This window comes from Quercus suber, unplaced genomic scaffold (assembly GCF_002906115.3).
Source record: "Quercus suber isolate HL8 unplaced genomic scaffold, Cork oak 2.0 scaffold_445, whole genome shotgun sequence".
In the NCBI taxonomy this organism is placed as follows: Eukaryota; Viridiplantae; Streptophyta; class Magnoliopsida; order Fagales; family Fagaceae; genus Quercus; species Quercus suber.
The window spans coordinates 438111-455782 of NW_027069896.1; the positions used below are offsets into that span (position 1 = coordinate 438111).

Sequence of the window (17672 nt, forward strand, 5' to 3'; positions counted from 1 at the left end):
ACACCCTTGGACTTCATCATAATTTACCTAATCACTACCCAAAATATTAAATAAATGTTAGCCATCTCGAAGACTCGAACGTGATTAGACCCAGTAAACTTAAAGGAACGCTGTTATTATCATATTATTAAATAGTAGAAGAAATAGTCTAATAACTTATATATAAGGAAAAAAAAAATGATAAAATTCAAAACCTAACCTATCTTTGGCAAAAGCCCTCAATTCCACGTGAGATGGAATTGTATTTGATGATGACTCTTTTTTTTCTCATGAATCATAATGTCTGCCTTTTATTCAAACCACGTGAGCCCTTTTGGTCATCAATTAGGACTCTCTCTCTTTCTCCACCAAAAAATTACTTTAGGACTCTTTGTTAAAGTTTGATTCTTCTATTTTTATATTTTTTTGAAAAGTCAAACGTAAGAACGGACTGAAGGTATTTGTATGTGGCCCCACTAAATGCAATAGCAAGATTACGACCGTGATGGGCTCAGATTCAGATAACGTAATAAGTGTTTTTTTTGGTGCAAAATTCCTAACATGTGCGTGCGTGGTCATCGCACTGGAGAAACGTCTGGAACTCGCTTACTATGGTCGAATATGCTGACGTCATCACATTACCACATTATTCTTTGCCATTGCATTGGCAGTTGAATTGCGAAATTGTCCCTCCATGGGTACAGCAAAAGTTTCAATTTTTTAAATTTTTTTTTATTAATCTTGCAAATTCCAAAAAAAGCAAGTCAAGTTTTACCTTCAACAAATTTATTTATTTATTTTGTTGTTTTCAATAACTCAAACATTGTCAATCTCGTATATTTTTATGTAGGAGTGTACGTTACTTCATTTAGCCCATTAACATGATAAATTTGATTTAAACCAATCCAACATCTCTTGTTTTTTTTTGTTTTGTTTTGTTTTGTTTTTGTTTTGTTTTTTTTTTTTTTTGAATTGATGGGTATAATCCATAATTTTTCTTTCATTAAAGATAGGGTGTTGAAGAAGTTACAAGGTTGGAAGGGCATGATGCTTTCTAGAGCTGGCAAATAAGTTCTCATTAAGGTGATTGCTTAGTTTATACTGACGTATACAATGAGTGTTTTTCAGCTCCCATTGAAATTATGTGATGAGCTTGATGCTTTATGTGCTAGATTTCGGTGGGGACAAGTTGGGAATGAAATGAATTCATTGAAAGAGTCGGGATAAATTGATTTTGTCTAAGAAGGATGGTGGAATAGGATTTCGGGACCTTAGATAGTTTAATTTAGCCATGTTGGCCAAACAAGGGTAAAGGATGTTAAAGGACACAAATTCTCTTCTCTATTAGTGTTTTGAAGCAAGGTATTTCCCTAGAACTTCAATACTTGAGGCCACAGAGTCATCTAATTGTTCATTTGTGCGGAGGAGTTTAGTGGCGGCCCTACCTATTTTAAAAGCTGGACATTGTTGGCAGGTGGTGATGGATTCTCTATTAATGTCTATTGAGATAGGTGGATTCCAAATTACCCCACAAATAAGCCTTTTTTTTTTTTTTCCAGTAAGGGATGATGAATAGGAAGTATGGGCTTCAAGCTTGATTAACCAAGGACTCCATGTGTGGAGGAGAGATTTTATTATGGCTAACTTCAATAGAGAAGAGGGGGAAGCTATATGTGATATTCCACTAAGTCGAAGGCAAGTACCATATTTAGTATATTGGAAGCATAGCAAGGATGGCAACTTCATAGTAAAGTCAGCATATAAGGTTGCACGGTCTCTCTTAAAGAATGAAGATTGGGCTTCATCAGGAGGTGGGGTTAATAGGGTGTGGGCTGCTATATGGAAGTTAAGGATCCCCAACAAGATGAAGGTGTTTGGCTGGCGAGTGTGTCATGATATTCACCCAACCAAAAGGAACCTAAAGAAGAAACGGGTTTTGTCAGAAGATTTGTGTCCATTCTAATCTAGATTTCAAGAATCAACCATTCATGTTTTATGAGAATGTACATCTGCTCAAGATATTTGGCATGGTAGTGCTAGGGCCTTGTAAAAATGTGGGACTGGGCAAACTAATTTTGTAGCTTTGTTGGAGTATTTGCTGGATCGGATGGAGAAAATAGAGGTGGAGCTAATGATGGTGCAAGCATGGTTGATCTGGAATCAGAGGAACAGAGTGGTGCATGGAGGAAAATTTCTGGAACTGGGTTGGTTGAATAAGAGAGTTGCTGAATTGCTTGAGGAATTCCAACGGTCACAAGAGAGCTCACAAGCTGATGTAGTGCACGGTGTGGCTCGCCAAGTACTGCAGAACAACGGAACCAGTTGGCAACCACCGCCTCATTCCGTGTATAAGTTGAATTATGATGCAGCAATGTTCGCAAATAACACCAATTCTGGGTTTGGTGCTGTGATAAAAAACTGAAAGGGAGAAGTGATGGTAGCGATGATAGTCAAGGGCCTGGCAGTCCAGTGTAGTGAGGAGGCAAAATTGCTCACTTGTTGTAAGGCGATGGAGTTTGCAACAGACGCTGGCTTTACGGTTTTGATAGTGGAAGGTGATAGTATCAATGCTATGAGGAGTGTTGTTTCAACCAAGGATAACCAGTCAGCTCTTGGGCATATTGTTGGAGACATTCGGCATATAATGGGAGCATTGGAGTGGATTTCTCTGAGCTGCACTAAGAGAAATGGAAATAAGGCAGCACATGTGCTTGCTAGATATGCTCAACATGTTAATTCTGATTTATTTTGGATGGAAAAGGTTCCATCATTTGCTTATGATTCTGTAAACTTTGATGCTTCTTTGATTTAAATGAAAGTTGAATCTAGTTTCCAAAAAAAAAAAATTGATGGGTATAATGGGTTTTAAAATTATTGAAACTTGGGTTTGGTTGGGTTTTATGATGACAATATTTTGAATACATATAATTTAATTTAATCCTTATTATTAATTATTTGAAAAAAATTAAATTATTTTTTGAATTTTGATATTTAATTTAAATGAAGTTAGAATATTAGACCAAATTGTATAAATTTTTATAACTTATTTGAATAATGAACTTAAAAAATAAATAAAAATTTAATATTTTTATTAAGCCAAACAAAATGGTTAACTATGTCCAATATTTCGACTAGTGTAGTCCATCAATTTTGGGATTTTAGATCCACCGAAGTCTCCCATGTGAAGCGACAAGCTAATAGGCCTGCACATCTTTTGGCTAAGCATGCCAAAGAAATAGATAACTTTGATAATTATCTAACCTGAATAGAAGAAAATCCATCACTAATTGATTCCATTATTTCTCATGATTTAATGAATTTATCTTCTTCTTAATAAAGTTCAAATAGTTTTTCATTTAAAAAAAAAAAAAAAAGTTCCAACCTAATGACCCAACTTAACCAAACATGATCCTTATGGGTTGAATTGGTTTTTAATTTCATCTAGTCATTGTTTTGTATGAGAATAGCAAAATTACCCACAATTAATAAAAAATTGTGATTTAATTTTTCAATTTTCTTTTTTGGTTAGTTTTTGTAATTATATAGCAAAATACCTTATAAACAAAATCATTTTACAAATTCCTAGATGATTATAGAGATTAAGTTGTCACATAACATGTTTTACGGTTTCAATCCTTTTATATTTCATGTGCAAAATACTTAATAATGAGTGTCAATTTTGGTAAGGATTTGAGTTATCTTCCTTATAACAAAAACTAGATGCAAATGCATGAAAGTATGATTCCAAAAGCAAAAGAAATCAAGCAAAAGAGAGTCCTACTCCAAATAGAAAGAATTAAAGTAGAGGACAAATAGAAAAACAATTAAGTCTTAGGCTCCTTTATCACCCACACAACACGAGTCTTTAGCTGTGAAGATGAAAAAACACGTGTCCTAGTATGACTACTAAAGAACAGAGGAATTATAATTCCCCTTAAATTGAGTCAAAAAGCTCAAAACTTTTAAAAATTCACCAATAATACGTACAGAGCCTTTAGACAAAGGATGAGACCTAATTGCCACTCACTTATGAGGAAACAATTTGAAATAATTAGGATGAGCGTGACTTGAAGCACCACAATGGTGACAAATATGAGTAGTTTTAGAGCTACTCGGCTTCCTAGAAGGAGGTCTAACCTTAGAGGTTGATAGAGACATTAACTTAAGACAATTGGGCCTAATATGACCAACAATATGACAATGATGACAACTGGGGACAAATTCAGATTTTTCTTTCAACCTAGGAGGAGTTTTAGACATAGGTTTAGAAACTTCAGTGTTATCATCAGAAATTTTTACCTTTGTCTATCCTAGTAAAATTACCCTTCAACTCTTCATTATTCCTTTTAAATGGAGGAACATAAAAATCTTTTTCTTTTGAGTTAGACTCAACAACAAGTTTGGCACTAGTTAATTTTTCAACTTCAGTTTTAGATTCATCTAGTTGCTCTTCCAAACTTTTAATTTTGTTCACCTGAGATGAAATTTGATTTTTAAAATTCTCATTCTAATTATTGGCTTCATCCAATTTTTCAATCAAATCAACTTTTTTAAGTTTGACCTTTTTAAATTTAGCTTTTAATTTTGTAGAACATTCAAGAGATTTCATACAAAAATTATAAAGCTTGCAATAGGCATCTTGAATATCATCATCATCATCATTATCATTCAACATAAGATCATGCAAATAAAAAAATAAAAAAATCAAGAGTTTCCATAACAACAAGGGTCAATGGATCACACAACAATAATTAAAACCTTATCAGAGTGTGTTCACTTTGATACCACTTGTTAGGTTAAAATGAATTATCCCCTTGCAAATTAATTAATTAATTTTCCAAGTTAATTTATTAGGTTCAATTACATGCAATGGTGTGATAGCACAAACAAATCACCAACTAAACTAAATGTAGTGGAAATTAAATTTGACACGGTGATTTGTTTACGAATAGGAAAAACCATCGAGGCAAAACCCCACAGGGTAATTTTAAGGTCACCACTCACAAGAATCCACTATTATTAATCACAAGCGGTTACAAGTATAAGGAATCTTACCAAACCCTTTAGCCTATCTCGAAATACCAACCTACTGTTGAACCCTTACCCCAATACCTAATTGGACTTGTATTGTAGCGGTAATCTTTCCGCTCAATGCACGAATCCTAATACGTGACTAACTCCATAACAACGCTTTGATTGTTGTAGTTGATTTGTAGTAGTTTCACATAGAAACACCAATAATATCTTCAATGTTGGTGTAAGAGACTTTGCTTAATTACAAAACCCAAAGGTGTACAAGAAACGTAGTAAGAACTTTTTTTTTTTTTTTCCTACTACCTCCTCTAAATAGGATCTTAAAGGGCTTTCCTATTCGAAATAGGTTTGCACAATCCTTGGGCTTTCCTAGTCCAATAAGGATTATACAAACTCAAAAACAAATAGCCTTTGTGGAATAAAACGTTTCTAGCTATATTTTGAATCCCATAGTCTCGACAGATTCAATATGGATCGAGCTTCTATCAAGCTTCCACTTTAAATCTCAATAGAAGTCCTTTCTGTCAAGATTGCTGTTGAGCTTTAATGAACAATTTTTCTTCACTTGTTTCTTGGTCAGATTTTTATGATTTTAACACTTGACTTGAACACTTATTTCTTGAAGTACTAAACCCATCATAGATCTACCCAATTACAAGTAAAGTGCATTTTGTCAAAGGATTAGCCAATTACATAAAATATGAGAATAGCAAAATTACCCCCAATTAATCAAAAATTGTGATTTAATTTTTCAATTTTCTTTTTTGGTTAGCTTTTGTAATTATATAGCAAATACCTTATAAACAAAATCCTTTTACAAATTCCCCAATGAGTATAGAGATTAAGTTGTCACATAACATGTTTTATAGTTTCAATCCTTTTATATTTCAGGAGAAAATGGGCAAATGCCCTTTTTGCGCAAATTATGTAGCGTTTTTGCCCCTTTTCCAAAACTAATTAGGAAAATACTCATCTTTTGAAACTCGATTTGAGATAAATCGAGTTAGGTCCTATAATGACGTTTTTAAGAAGCCTATGGTGACGTTTTAAGGACCTATAGTGGCGTTTTGTAACTCGACTTCCATGAACTCGAGTTATAGGTAAAAAAAAAAAAAAAGCCTATAACTCGAGTTCATGGTGGTCGAGTTACAAAATATCAATATAGGTCCTTAAAATGTCACTATAGGCTCCTTAAAACACCACTATAGGGCTCTAATTATTTATTTATTTATTTATAAACTCGATTTATCTCAAATCAATTTACAAAAGAGGAGCATTTCCCTAATTAGTTTGGGAAAGGGGGAAAAATGCTACAATTTTTGCTCAAAAAGGGCACTTGCCAATTTTTTCCTATATTTCATGTGCAAAATACTTAATACTGAGTGTCAATTTTGGTAAGGATTTGAGTTATCTTCCTTATAACAAAAACCAATTAATGTCTTGCTTGATGAAAAAGAGAAATCATCATGGAGCATGCCAAGTACAAAAGAGTCATTTTATATTGTAACAAGATCATATTTGTTTATTTATGTTTAAAAAAATAATAATAATAATGGATATACATTTATTATTCAAGAATTTGTCATTCAGTTTCTTTGATTGATTAGAGGAAATGTATCATACCCAAGTAGTTATTTCGTATTCCCATAACAATGCTCTTTTCTCCTATTAATAAAATTCATTATTTATGTATGAGAAGGAAATGTTATCCTTAGACTATTGAATCATTTTTTCCCGTAAACCTTGAGTAGCCTTTTAGCTCTTGTCTGATTTAAGGCCCAATCTTAGTTTACATTTTTTTTTTTTTTTACACTGGTCAAACGAATTTCAACTTATTTTTCAACCATAATTATGGATTTTAATAAGTTAATGCAACAAAAATTTATTGAGTAATAGTATATATGAACAAGGAGTTATACCATTTGTAACTTCGAATTCGTCCCGAATCTCTCTCTCTCTCTCTCTCTCTCTCTTTCTCTCTAGTCTATATAAAGTATTAATTTATAGGCAAGGGTTGATAAAAGTCCTTCCCTTGCTATCTTTTCCTCTAATCTTATTGACCTGAATTCCTATTGGAACAAAATTAACAAGCTCAGCAAGCCAAAAAGAAAGAGCAACAAATTTTATTAACATTGTATCTGTACACGGTTGACTAAACCTTCATTAGTTGATAATTTCTTATTGTGAAATAAAAAATATAAGATTTAATTTCTATTTACACTAAAAACTAATTGGTATTTTGGTCTAATAATAAAAAGCAATCATTAGAAGCGAACGTTGTAAATTAAAACTATCTATCTATATATATATATATATATATAAACGATCTTTAACTTATCATTAGAAAAACTCAATTAATGTCATTTTTGATGATGAAGAGCAATCAAAATGGAGTGCGAAGAAAATTGTTACTATATTGGTTGTAACAAGATCATATTTATTTACATATGTTTTAAAAAAAAAAATTAGTGAATTTACATATATTGCTCAGGAATTTGTCATTCATTTATTATGCTTGATCAGAGGAAGCGTCTCATAAACTCGAGTAGTTATTCATTATTCCCAGAACAATGCACCTCTCTAAGTCTCTTACTAATTAAATTCATTATGAAATTCATTATTCATGCATGAGAAGAAAACGTTGCCCGTGCAGTAGTATTGAATCATTTTTCCCATAAACCTTGAGTACATTGTGTACAATTAGTAGTACTATAAGCCTTCTATTTCTTAAGTCTTTTAGGTATTTTATTTTTGATTTTTTATTCAAGGACCTAATCATATTTTATAGCTTTTTATTTTACACTGGCCTAACAATTTCTAAGTTATTTTTCAGTCTTAATTATGAATTTTAAAATATTAATTTAACAAAAAGTTATTGAGTAGTATAATATGAACAAAAAGTTAAATTGATTGTAACTTGATCTCTGATCCTCTCTCTCTGAGAGAGAGAGAGAGAGAGAGAGAGAGAGAGAGAGAGAGAGAGAGAGAGCACACACAAGGGTTGATAAAATAACTTTCCTTACTATCTTTTTCTCTAATCTCAGTGTGTGTTCGGCAAAAATTATTTTTGCCAATTTATTTTATTATTCAGTTTATTTTTACTATTATTTTTGGGCTCCACTACACTTTTTGGTATTATTCATCGATCTTACTGTACTATTTCAGTTAACTTTTACCTTTATTTATAGTACTTTCAGCAAAATAAATAAATCCAAACAAACCCTTATTGACCTAAATTCCTATTGGAACAAAAATAACAAGCACAGCACGCCAAAAAGAAAGAAGTGAAATACTGTACTATTTCAGCTAACTTTTACCTTTATTTACAATACTTTCAGTAAAAAGTTTTCAGTTTCAGCAAAATAAATAGATCACAAATAGACCCTTATTGACCTAAATTCCCATTGGAACAAAAATAGCAAGCACAGCACGCCAAAAAGAAAGAAGTGAAATAAATTTTCTTTGTTGCACTGTATTTGTACACGGTTGAGTTTTATTAGCTGATAATTTCCTTCTTGTGTAATCAAAGTTCGATTCTTGTGTTTTGCAGTTGTTTCCACATAAGAAATGCAAATACATTCTCCCATTGATCATTACTTTGACATCACCAACACATTATATCTACTAATTCTTTTAAGGAATGGGGTTTACCTGTTTTATTTCACCTTATGTATTTGTACAGGTTTCATTGCTATTGAGATTCAACGGATTTTGCTGCGCTAAATTTGCCACTAATATTCAACAAATGATGTAAGATGAACTTTTTCCACATAACATGCTTTGTTTTGCTTTATTTTTTGTCATACTAGTGAAGCAAAATATATAAACAACGACCCAAATGCCATGGCCACTCTTGGTATAATGAAGGATCAAATTATAGTAACCCGACCCTTGGAAAGATATTTGGGGCATCATCATCCCCTGTAGTAACCCGACCCTTGGAAAAATATTTGGGCATCATTATCCCCAAGATTAATTGGCAGAGTAGCTAATATGTTTGTATCATTATAAATAAAGCACAAAATATTTTATGTTAGCTTGGGTTCTTTTCATACCGAAATCTAGAAGACAAGTGCAAATATGTAATTTGTAAGGTAATCAATGGGTGATGTTTACACTATTGCCACCAACCAACCTGTAGTAGAAGAAAAATTGCCCCATTCCTCTCTTTGATACCCATCACCTTCGTATTTCCACAATATAGAATTCATTGACCCCACAATTTGCCTATCATGTTCCAAAGTTAAATACAAGTCTTTAGCGACCTAACACAATCTTCAGTCTTCAAAATCTCCACACCCCAAAAAAAAAAAAAAAAAAAACCCTCTTTTGAGCAGAAGAAAAATAAAGAGGAAGCCATGGTTTTAGCCTCCCAAAATGAGCTACCATTCAATGAGAATGACTCACAAGACATGACTTTATACCAAGTTCTAAATGAAGCCAATCAAGCCATGGCTCTGAACACTTCTTTTGTACCCCAAAGACACCAAATCAGTAGCTCAAGCAGCCTAGAACCAGCCCGGAACATTGGCAAGAAACACTATAGAGGCGTGAGGCGTCGGCCATGGGGGAAATATGCGGCGGAGATTCGTGATTCAGCACGACACGGTGCCCGTATATGGCTAGGCACATTCACAACCGCGGAAGAGGCTGCCTTGGCTTATGATAAGGCTGCTTTTAAGATGCGTGGTGCTAAGGCTCTCCTTAATTTTCCAGCTGAAGTGGTGGCTGCTTCTTCTGTTCAAAGGTTTAATCCAAACTCAAGCATGGTGAGCTCAACTAGGCATGATTCAGAATCAAGTGGTAGTTCTAGCACACATTCCGTTGGGAATTCAAGATTAGAATCTGAAAGTAGCTGTAGCACAGCGGGGGAGGCCGGAGGGGTTTGACAACCTAGAAAAGTTGTTATAGATTCTTCAAAAATAGGAGCTTCGTCACTTATTTATTATGTCTAGCATACATAGGGACATCAAATTTCATGTAATACTAGGATGTAGGTGTGTGTGAAGGTTTTTTCATTTTGTTTTGTCAGTGTCCTTAATTTGACGGGTCCTTGCTTGTGTATATTAAAGAGGTCTAGTTGCTCATCAAAAAAACCAAAAAAAAAAGAGGTCTAGTTACAAAGTTTGTGTTGCTTATTTCCTTTGCAAATGGTGAGAAATGCTCGAATGTACCTGAAATGTACATCTCATTCATTTTAATGTAACAAGAAGGCCGGTAAGGCCACAGAAATGCAAAGTATTGAATGAAAGGGAAAAAAATGTTATGAAATTGAGTTGGTCTAAAACAAATATAATGTATAGATATAATCTTTGCTTTGCTTGATGAGAATCTTGAAGCCCCATCTCAACCTAATTATTTAGTATAATTCAAGAATAATATTCCCTCGTTCATATGATAACAAATTATGCTAATTAAATTCATGTGAGATTTATCATTTACGTGAGAGAAAATGCCTTTATTTTCAAAATATAATAATTTTTCTAAAGTGTTTGTGATAAAGTAATGTTCATTAGGATATTTTGGGTAAAACAAGGTTTTCCAACTAAATATATTTGGTTCAAACGCTGGCTTTATTTTTGGGCATAAACAAATTATGACAACAATTTATGTTTTAGTAATTAAACCTCAGAACTGGTGGAATAGTTTCGTCCGTTTGGTAAGAGATTTTTAATAATATTTTTTAAGTTTTATGGAAATACATATGAGTAAAAAAAGTGTATGAAAATATGTCATGTAATATTTAAATAATAGAAAGTTTCTATTGTTTAACCACGGTCACCAAATAAAGTATTTTGTGTGCAAATAAGGTATTTTGTGTCGCAAATGAAATGGAATAGAAAAATACATGCAGGTCATATCATAAGGTCACAAATCACAAGGCAACTGGTGTGAAACTGTGTAATTCCCTGGACAAACTATATGCCACATGTGTCTTGGGGCCGATATATGAGTGTTTATTATATCTTTTGCTGCTATCGGATAAGCTTAAATATCATAGAATTTTGTTCCTTCGTCGTAGAAGTCATAGATTGAATAGTGAGATTTTTTTTTTTTTTTTTTTTTTTTTGAAATGAAAGATTGTAGTACAAGTATAAAAACAAAAACAGCTGGTCCAACACAACTAACAAATTTTAAAATTCCTTAATATCGACACGTGATAATTACCTTGAGGAAAATTACCTCGTATGCTTTTGCAACGGTCCAAGAATTTGGTAGACTGGAATACATTATAAAACCTGTTGCGATGAGATCAAACAAATTGGCCATCTAAATAGAATCTTATTTCCCTTGCAAAAGTGAAGTCCTACCTACTTCCACGTTTGTTTGTTTTCGTTTGTTTCGTTTGTTTTTGTTTGTCCTTTTTTTATTATTATTATTATCAGTAAGGGGCCCACTGAAGCCGTGTTCAAATCTAAATCATTAATTTCTTTATATTTTATAATATTTTATTAACTAAAGTGACTTATTTAACTTAATTAAAGCATTCACATTGAGAATGACAACTTATTCTATTTTTTTTTTAATAAAAAAAAAAAAAAAAAAAAAAAAAAAAGAGAATGCCATATGCTATATGTAAGGAAAATTTAGAATAGAAGCATAAAACTCTCCACACATCCGGACTTATAAAAATCAACTATTGCAAAAAAATTTGCAATTATGCTACAATGCAATTCTAAAAGCATCTCCAACCGGTATTGCCATCTCATCTTATTTTACCATTCCAAAAAGCTATTTTATTAATTATACCATACCATTTTATAATACACCCAACATCTCAAAAATCTATTATTTTACCATTTTATTAAAATATTATTTTTTTAATCTTTCTTTATTATTTCTTTTTTTTCTCTTCCTTTTCCTCTCTTTCTCCCTTAACCTCTAGCACTGGCTTCAACCTCTAGCAAACTCATACCTAGCAAAATCACAAGAAGCAAATTACAACAAAAAATCACCCAAATAAACAGAAACTTAACCAACGATCAAAAAATCACCCACAACCACGCCGATCTCGCCACCACAACAACTACCAAACAGCCACTGACCCAGTCTTCAAATCATCGCTGCCGCCACCGTCACCATCCCCTATTTCTGCCGTAGCCATCTCTATTCATCTCAAACCCATCTGTTCTCACCAGCAAGCATAAAAATTCAAAGATAAAAAACCCAGCCACCACAAACTTAGCCACCCATGGCCTTTGATGGCCTGGACTTTGAGCCCGTGCTTTTTAGCCATCTCAAGCAACTCAGCATACCCACCCCAATTTTACGATCCAGTCGCCATTGATCACCAAACCCCACATCCCCACATCGCCACCATCGAGACCATGGGTAATGGGTTTTGGGTTTGAAGAAAATGGGTTTTGAGTTTGAAGAAAATGGGTTCTGTGTTGGTGGTGGCCACCATTACCCATCATCAGAGAGAGAGAAACTTCTAACTTATTGGAGAGAGAGGGACATTGGAGAGAGTCTTGGGTCTGAACTAGGCATGGAGCAGATGAGAAAGAGAGAAGGAAGAGAGAGAAAAGAAGAGAAAAAAATGAGAGAGGAGAGAGAAATTCCTGAGTTAAAAAGGACCTTAAGCATTAAATTTTTTTTTTTTTTTTAATCCCATTCAGCTACAGTACCATCTTACATTTAAGATGGTACTATAGCTATATCTCAAAAAAATTTGGCCTTTTCCAATTTGGCCTTCCCATTGCTAAGCGGTTTTTGGGCCTGAATGCCAAATGTACCTTACATTTGGCATATAGCAGGCCCACTGCTAATGCTCTAAAGGTAGAATTGCACTGTAGCTCAATTGTAAAAAAAAAAATCAATCCCTCCCCCTCTCTCGTCCCTCTCTTCCCTTTCTTTTTTTTTTTCTCTGTTTTCCCTTGAATCATGGGTTTGATGTGGTGGCAGATGAGTTTGATGTGGGCTTAATGTGGTGGAGCTCATGGGTTTGATGTGGTGGAGGTGGGTTATGGCGAGGTCGTGTGTAGGTTAGGTGACGGTGTGGGTCATGGGTTTTGTGGCATGGAGGTGGGTCATGACAAGTTGGGTCACAAACTCACAGCGTGGATTCTGACGAGGTGGGTTATAGACTCACGGTACAGGTGAGTGGGGTTGATGTGGTGGTCGGCGTGGATGGTGTGTGGTTGATGGGTCTCTCTCACAATGGTTGATGGGTCTCATGGTGATCGGCTTGGGGTGGAGGCTTGTTGATGGGTTGTTCGTGGGTTTAACTAGGCTTCAAGTTTGATGGGTCGTGGGATGTGCGTGGGTGCAGCAGTGGAGATTAGCAAGGTTGTGCATGGTGGTTTCGATGGGGTTCGTGCAACGGTGGAGATCTATGGGTTGCCGTGAGTTGTGGTTGATCAGTGGGTTTGCTGAAGATCTGTGGGTTGTTGTGAGTTGTGGTTATCAGTGGGTTTGCTTGTGGTTGAATGAGCGTGGTTTCTGTGAGAGAGAAGTGAGAATATTTTTATTTTATATTATTTTAATATGTAGTGTGGTAAAAAAAAAGTTAGGATGTTAAGCGTGTTGAAAAATGGTATGGTATAAATGATAAAGTAGCTTTTGAGATGGTAAATAAAATTTTTTGTAAATTCCAAATGTAAATGCTCTTAGGCAAGTTACAATTTTTCTAGTCTATATTAAAAATTTATGGTAACATCTTTTTTATTCACTTAGAGCATTCACTGCTGGAAATTCTATCATATTCTATTTTACCATCTCAAAAAATTACTTTATCAATTATACAATATCATTTTACAATACACTCAACATCCCAAATTTTATTTTACCATATTACACATTAAAATAATATATCTATACAATAAAATAATATATCTACATAATAAAATAATATATTCTGAAGAGAGAGAGAGAGAGAGAGAGAGAGAGAGAGAGAGTGGAGAGAGGATATGAGACCATGCACAAGTTGTAGGTAGAATATAAAAATAAATTTTGGATTTGCAATACTGCTACAATACCATCGCAAATTTGCGATGGTGCTGTAGGTTCAGAAAGTCAAAATTAGGTTGGTTCGATCGATCAGGAGAATTTTTCAATCGATTAGGAGAATTGTCGATTGATCAGGAGAATTTTTTGATCAATCTGAAGTCATAGATTAGCAAAAATTAGCAAACATAAAAAACTCATAACTTGTCTGTTTGAAACCCAAATTGCGATCCGCTTTTTTCTAGTATTTAAAGGACATTATAAGCTAAACCTAGCTATGGTTTTCAGAGAGAAAAAAGTAACGTATGCCTCCAATTGTAGATCTAGGGTTTTTGTACCCAAATCTCTCTCATATCTTCTACTGGCAATATTTCTTGAAGAAACTCAAGATCCTGTGTTGTAGATGTTGCTGCCATCACTAGTCATCAAAGGTGCTAGAGATTTAAGCCTTCAAGGGTGTTCTTGGAGTCAGAAACTAAAGAGTTTGTGTTGCTAAACCTTTGAGTAGGATCTCAAAGTCATAAGTGTGAGAGCTTGTGTTTTAGCAAGTCTAAGAGAGAAGAGTTCGTGGATTTGGAGTTTGTACGTGGTCGTGTAAGTAAGTTACTACTTAAAGTAGCAATAGATTTAGAGTTAAATCTTATTGTAAAAACTTCAATTCTTTATTAGTGGATTTGTTTACTTTGAGAATAGTTAAGTCAAATCCTCCCGAAATTTTTACCTTAAAAGGGTTCCTTTCATTGGTTTTCTTGGATAATCGTATCATTATGTTTTTTTTTTTTCGACTGCTATGCATGATATGATCTTTCACTGTTTAACCTAAATCTCATAATTAACCTAAGTAATTACTTGGCTAATACATTAGGTTAAATAATCTGTTTAAGGGGTCTAAACAAACAAACAATCGTTCTTATATAATTACCCCATATAAATGAGATGTTATATATAGCCGTCACATCATATACCACCTCATGATGAAGAGTATGAAAGGCAGGAATTATTTTCTTCCTCCATGACCTTTTTTTTTTTTTTTTAAAGAATATTTTCTATCCTTTATTTATTTATTTTTATTTTTCTAAGTATTGGTCTCACATGCACAAACATATAAAAATTTGCATACCGTGAGTGGTAACAAAATAAGCTAGGTTGTTTGATCTCTAATTTTAGGGGCAAAATTGGCCTTTGCCCCATTCGCGCAAAAAATCCAACATTTTGCCATCTTTCCTAAACTAATTAGGAAAATGCCCCTATTTTGGAACTCGATTTTCTCAAAATCAAGTTAAACCCTATAGTGGCGTTTTAAGGAACTTATAGTGGCGTTTTGGAACTTGAGCTCCATGAACTCGAGTTATAGGTAAAAAAAAAAAAAAAACTTGCATGGAACTCGAGTTCCAAAACACCATTATAGGTCCTTAAAACACCACTATAGACTCCTTAAAACGCCATTATAGGGCTCCAATTTTTTTTTTTTCAACTTGATTTTGAGAAAATCGAGTTTCAAAAGATGGGACATTTCCCCAATTAGTTTGGAAAAATGGACAAAATGCCAGGTTTTTTGCGCGAAAGGGGCAAAGGCCAATTTTGTCCTTGATTTTAGGTGGCATGTATAAGATTCATCAAAACTTTTAATGGAGAAAGTGTTGTCAGTGGTATTAGATTGTAAATAATTATATATGTAAGGGACCAGAGACATTTGGCTAGTACTTGAAGGTTGGATCTCTGCTTGTTAAACCAAATAGTGAAAAAGAGTCTAAAATAAGATTGAACTATACAATTCAACATCTCCATCGTCGACTATAAGTTAGGGTTGTGTATGATGGCTATAAATGTCACACGATATAATATTCCGAATCAATAAATTCAATAGTCAAGATTGTCTCATTGTACCGTTTTCAAATTGATTAGAGCATTCACAGCAGTGCATCTATAATTTTAGCTATTTTGCACCAATAAATGTTACTTTATTTATTTTAGCTACACCCATGCTGCAGCAGTGAATCTATTTTAGCTTTCAACGCAATAAAATAATATAAACATCACAATAAAATAATATATCTACTACAATAAAATAATATCTCACTATAATAAAATAATATATTCACTACACTCATACATCACAGCCACACACAACCACAACCACAACCACCGCTGCCACCACCACCACCACCACCGCCCACAACAAAAGAAAAATCACAGCCCCACACACACAACCACAACCACAACCACCACCACCACCACCACCACCCACAACAAAAGAAAAAAAAACTAACCAAGTCCACACATCACAACCCCACACACACAACCACAACCACAACAACCACCACCACCACCACCACCACCCACAACAAAAGAAAAAAAAAATCAACCAACCACCTACCACACCACAGCCCACACCAGGAAAAAAAAAAAAACAAAAAGTGCTGATCGGCGTGGGACGGGATGGCGTGGGACGGCGTGGGCTGAGGCGTGGGCTGGGAGGGCGACGGCGTGGGACGACATGGGCTGGGACGGCATGGACGGCGACGGCGACAGCGTGGACGGTGACGGCGACGGCGTGGACTGGGAGATGAGAGCTTGAAGAGAGAGATGAGAGCTGATGAGAGAGATGAGAGCTAATGAGAGAGACGGTAAGATTATTTTAATAGGGGGGTTGAATAAAAAATTAATTTTTTTTTTTAGATGTCTGCTACAGTGCACATCTATTTATAGATGTGCACTGTAGCAAATCAGCAAAAAATTTTAAGTATGCCTCCACTGCTGCAAGGCTTTTTTGGTATATTGGTGGAGCTAAAATAGCATTATAGCTTTTTAGCTCCACTACTGCAAATGCTCTTAGGACACCTCACAATTATTAGCCAAAATGTTGTAGGTTTTGTTTACACGCAGTTGTTAACTACACCAACATGACTGTCTTTTCCTATGATGCGTCGTCTACTGATCGAGCACTAATAGGACAGTTTAAACTTGTTCAATGATTTCGACATGGGCATCGACTTGGTTTCCAGATGAGACACTTTTATCTTTTAATTCCAAACTCATCTAACTTTACTATATATGCCTTCACAATATGAAAGTCTTTCTTCACTTTATAATATTAGAGAGGCCACCAAGTTGGTTGAGGTCCAAGAAGGATAATCACGCAAAGTTCTTTTAAAGAACCCACTTCACAAGCTCACTCCCAAAAATAATGAATCCATTGGACTCATCCGCTTGTTTTACCAATTTGGTAAAGCTTTTAAGTTCTAGAATTGATGCACCTTTAATCATAAAGTAAATCTGTCCTCAAATTTTAATTGGACCATCACCACTGATTTCATGATGGTTGTCAATGTGGACTGTGGAATTCTATACCACTATGTTGATAATTTTATAGTTGGATGAAAATAATTTGAATTCTAGATGTCTCCATTAAATATACCATGAGGAATTAGTTAATTGAACTATAAGACTTTTAATAAATTTTCATAATTTCACACACGTTATTCACATTTAACATATGAAATAAGTGGTTCACATTTAACATATGAAATAAGTGATCAAGTGCGGACGATTTGTATTAAAGAGTATGCGATAACTATATCATGAATAGGGTGATGATTATACACATCACAGATATAACAAATATTTCAACATCAGGAGAGAGTGAACCCCATAAATTACAAAATCTTCTCGTTGATTGCATCCCCTCCTTGCAAAGGCTCTCGTACATTTGT

General features: G+C 34.3%; 2 protein-coding genes across 2 annotated transcripts; both read left to right on the forward strand.

The window, feature by feature from the left end:
- The first annotated feature begins 1615 nt into the window (after positions 1 to 1615).
- LOC112020143 (uncharacterized) lies at positions 1616 to 2401 on the forward strand. The gene is made up of 2 exons (XM_024052703.1): positions 1616 to 1931; positions 2061 to 2401. The coding sequence occupies exons 1-2, from the start codon at positions 1616 to 1618 to the stop codon at positions 2399 to 2401; spliced, it is 657 nt and encodes a 218-aa protein (XP_023908471.1).
- Positions 2402 to 9068: 6667 nt separating this feature from the next.
- On the forward strand, positions 9069 to 10284 carry LOC112020158 (pathogenesis-related genes transcriptional activator PTI5). Its single transcript, XM_024052713.2, has one exon. It carries the CDS (start codon positions 9372 to 9374, stop codon positions 9900 to 9902), a length of 531 nt encoding a protein of 176 aa, XP_023908481.1. The 5' UTR covers positions 9069 to 9371; the 3' UTR covers positions 9903 to 10284.
- The last annotated feature ends 7388 nt before the right edge of the window (positions 10285 to 17672 follow it).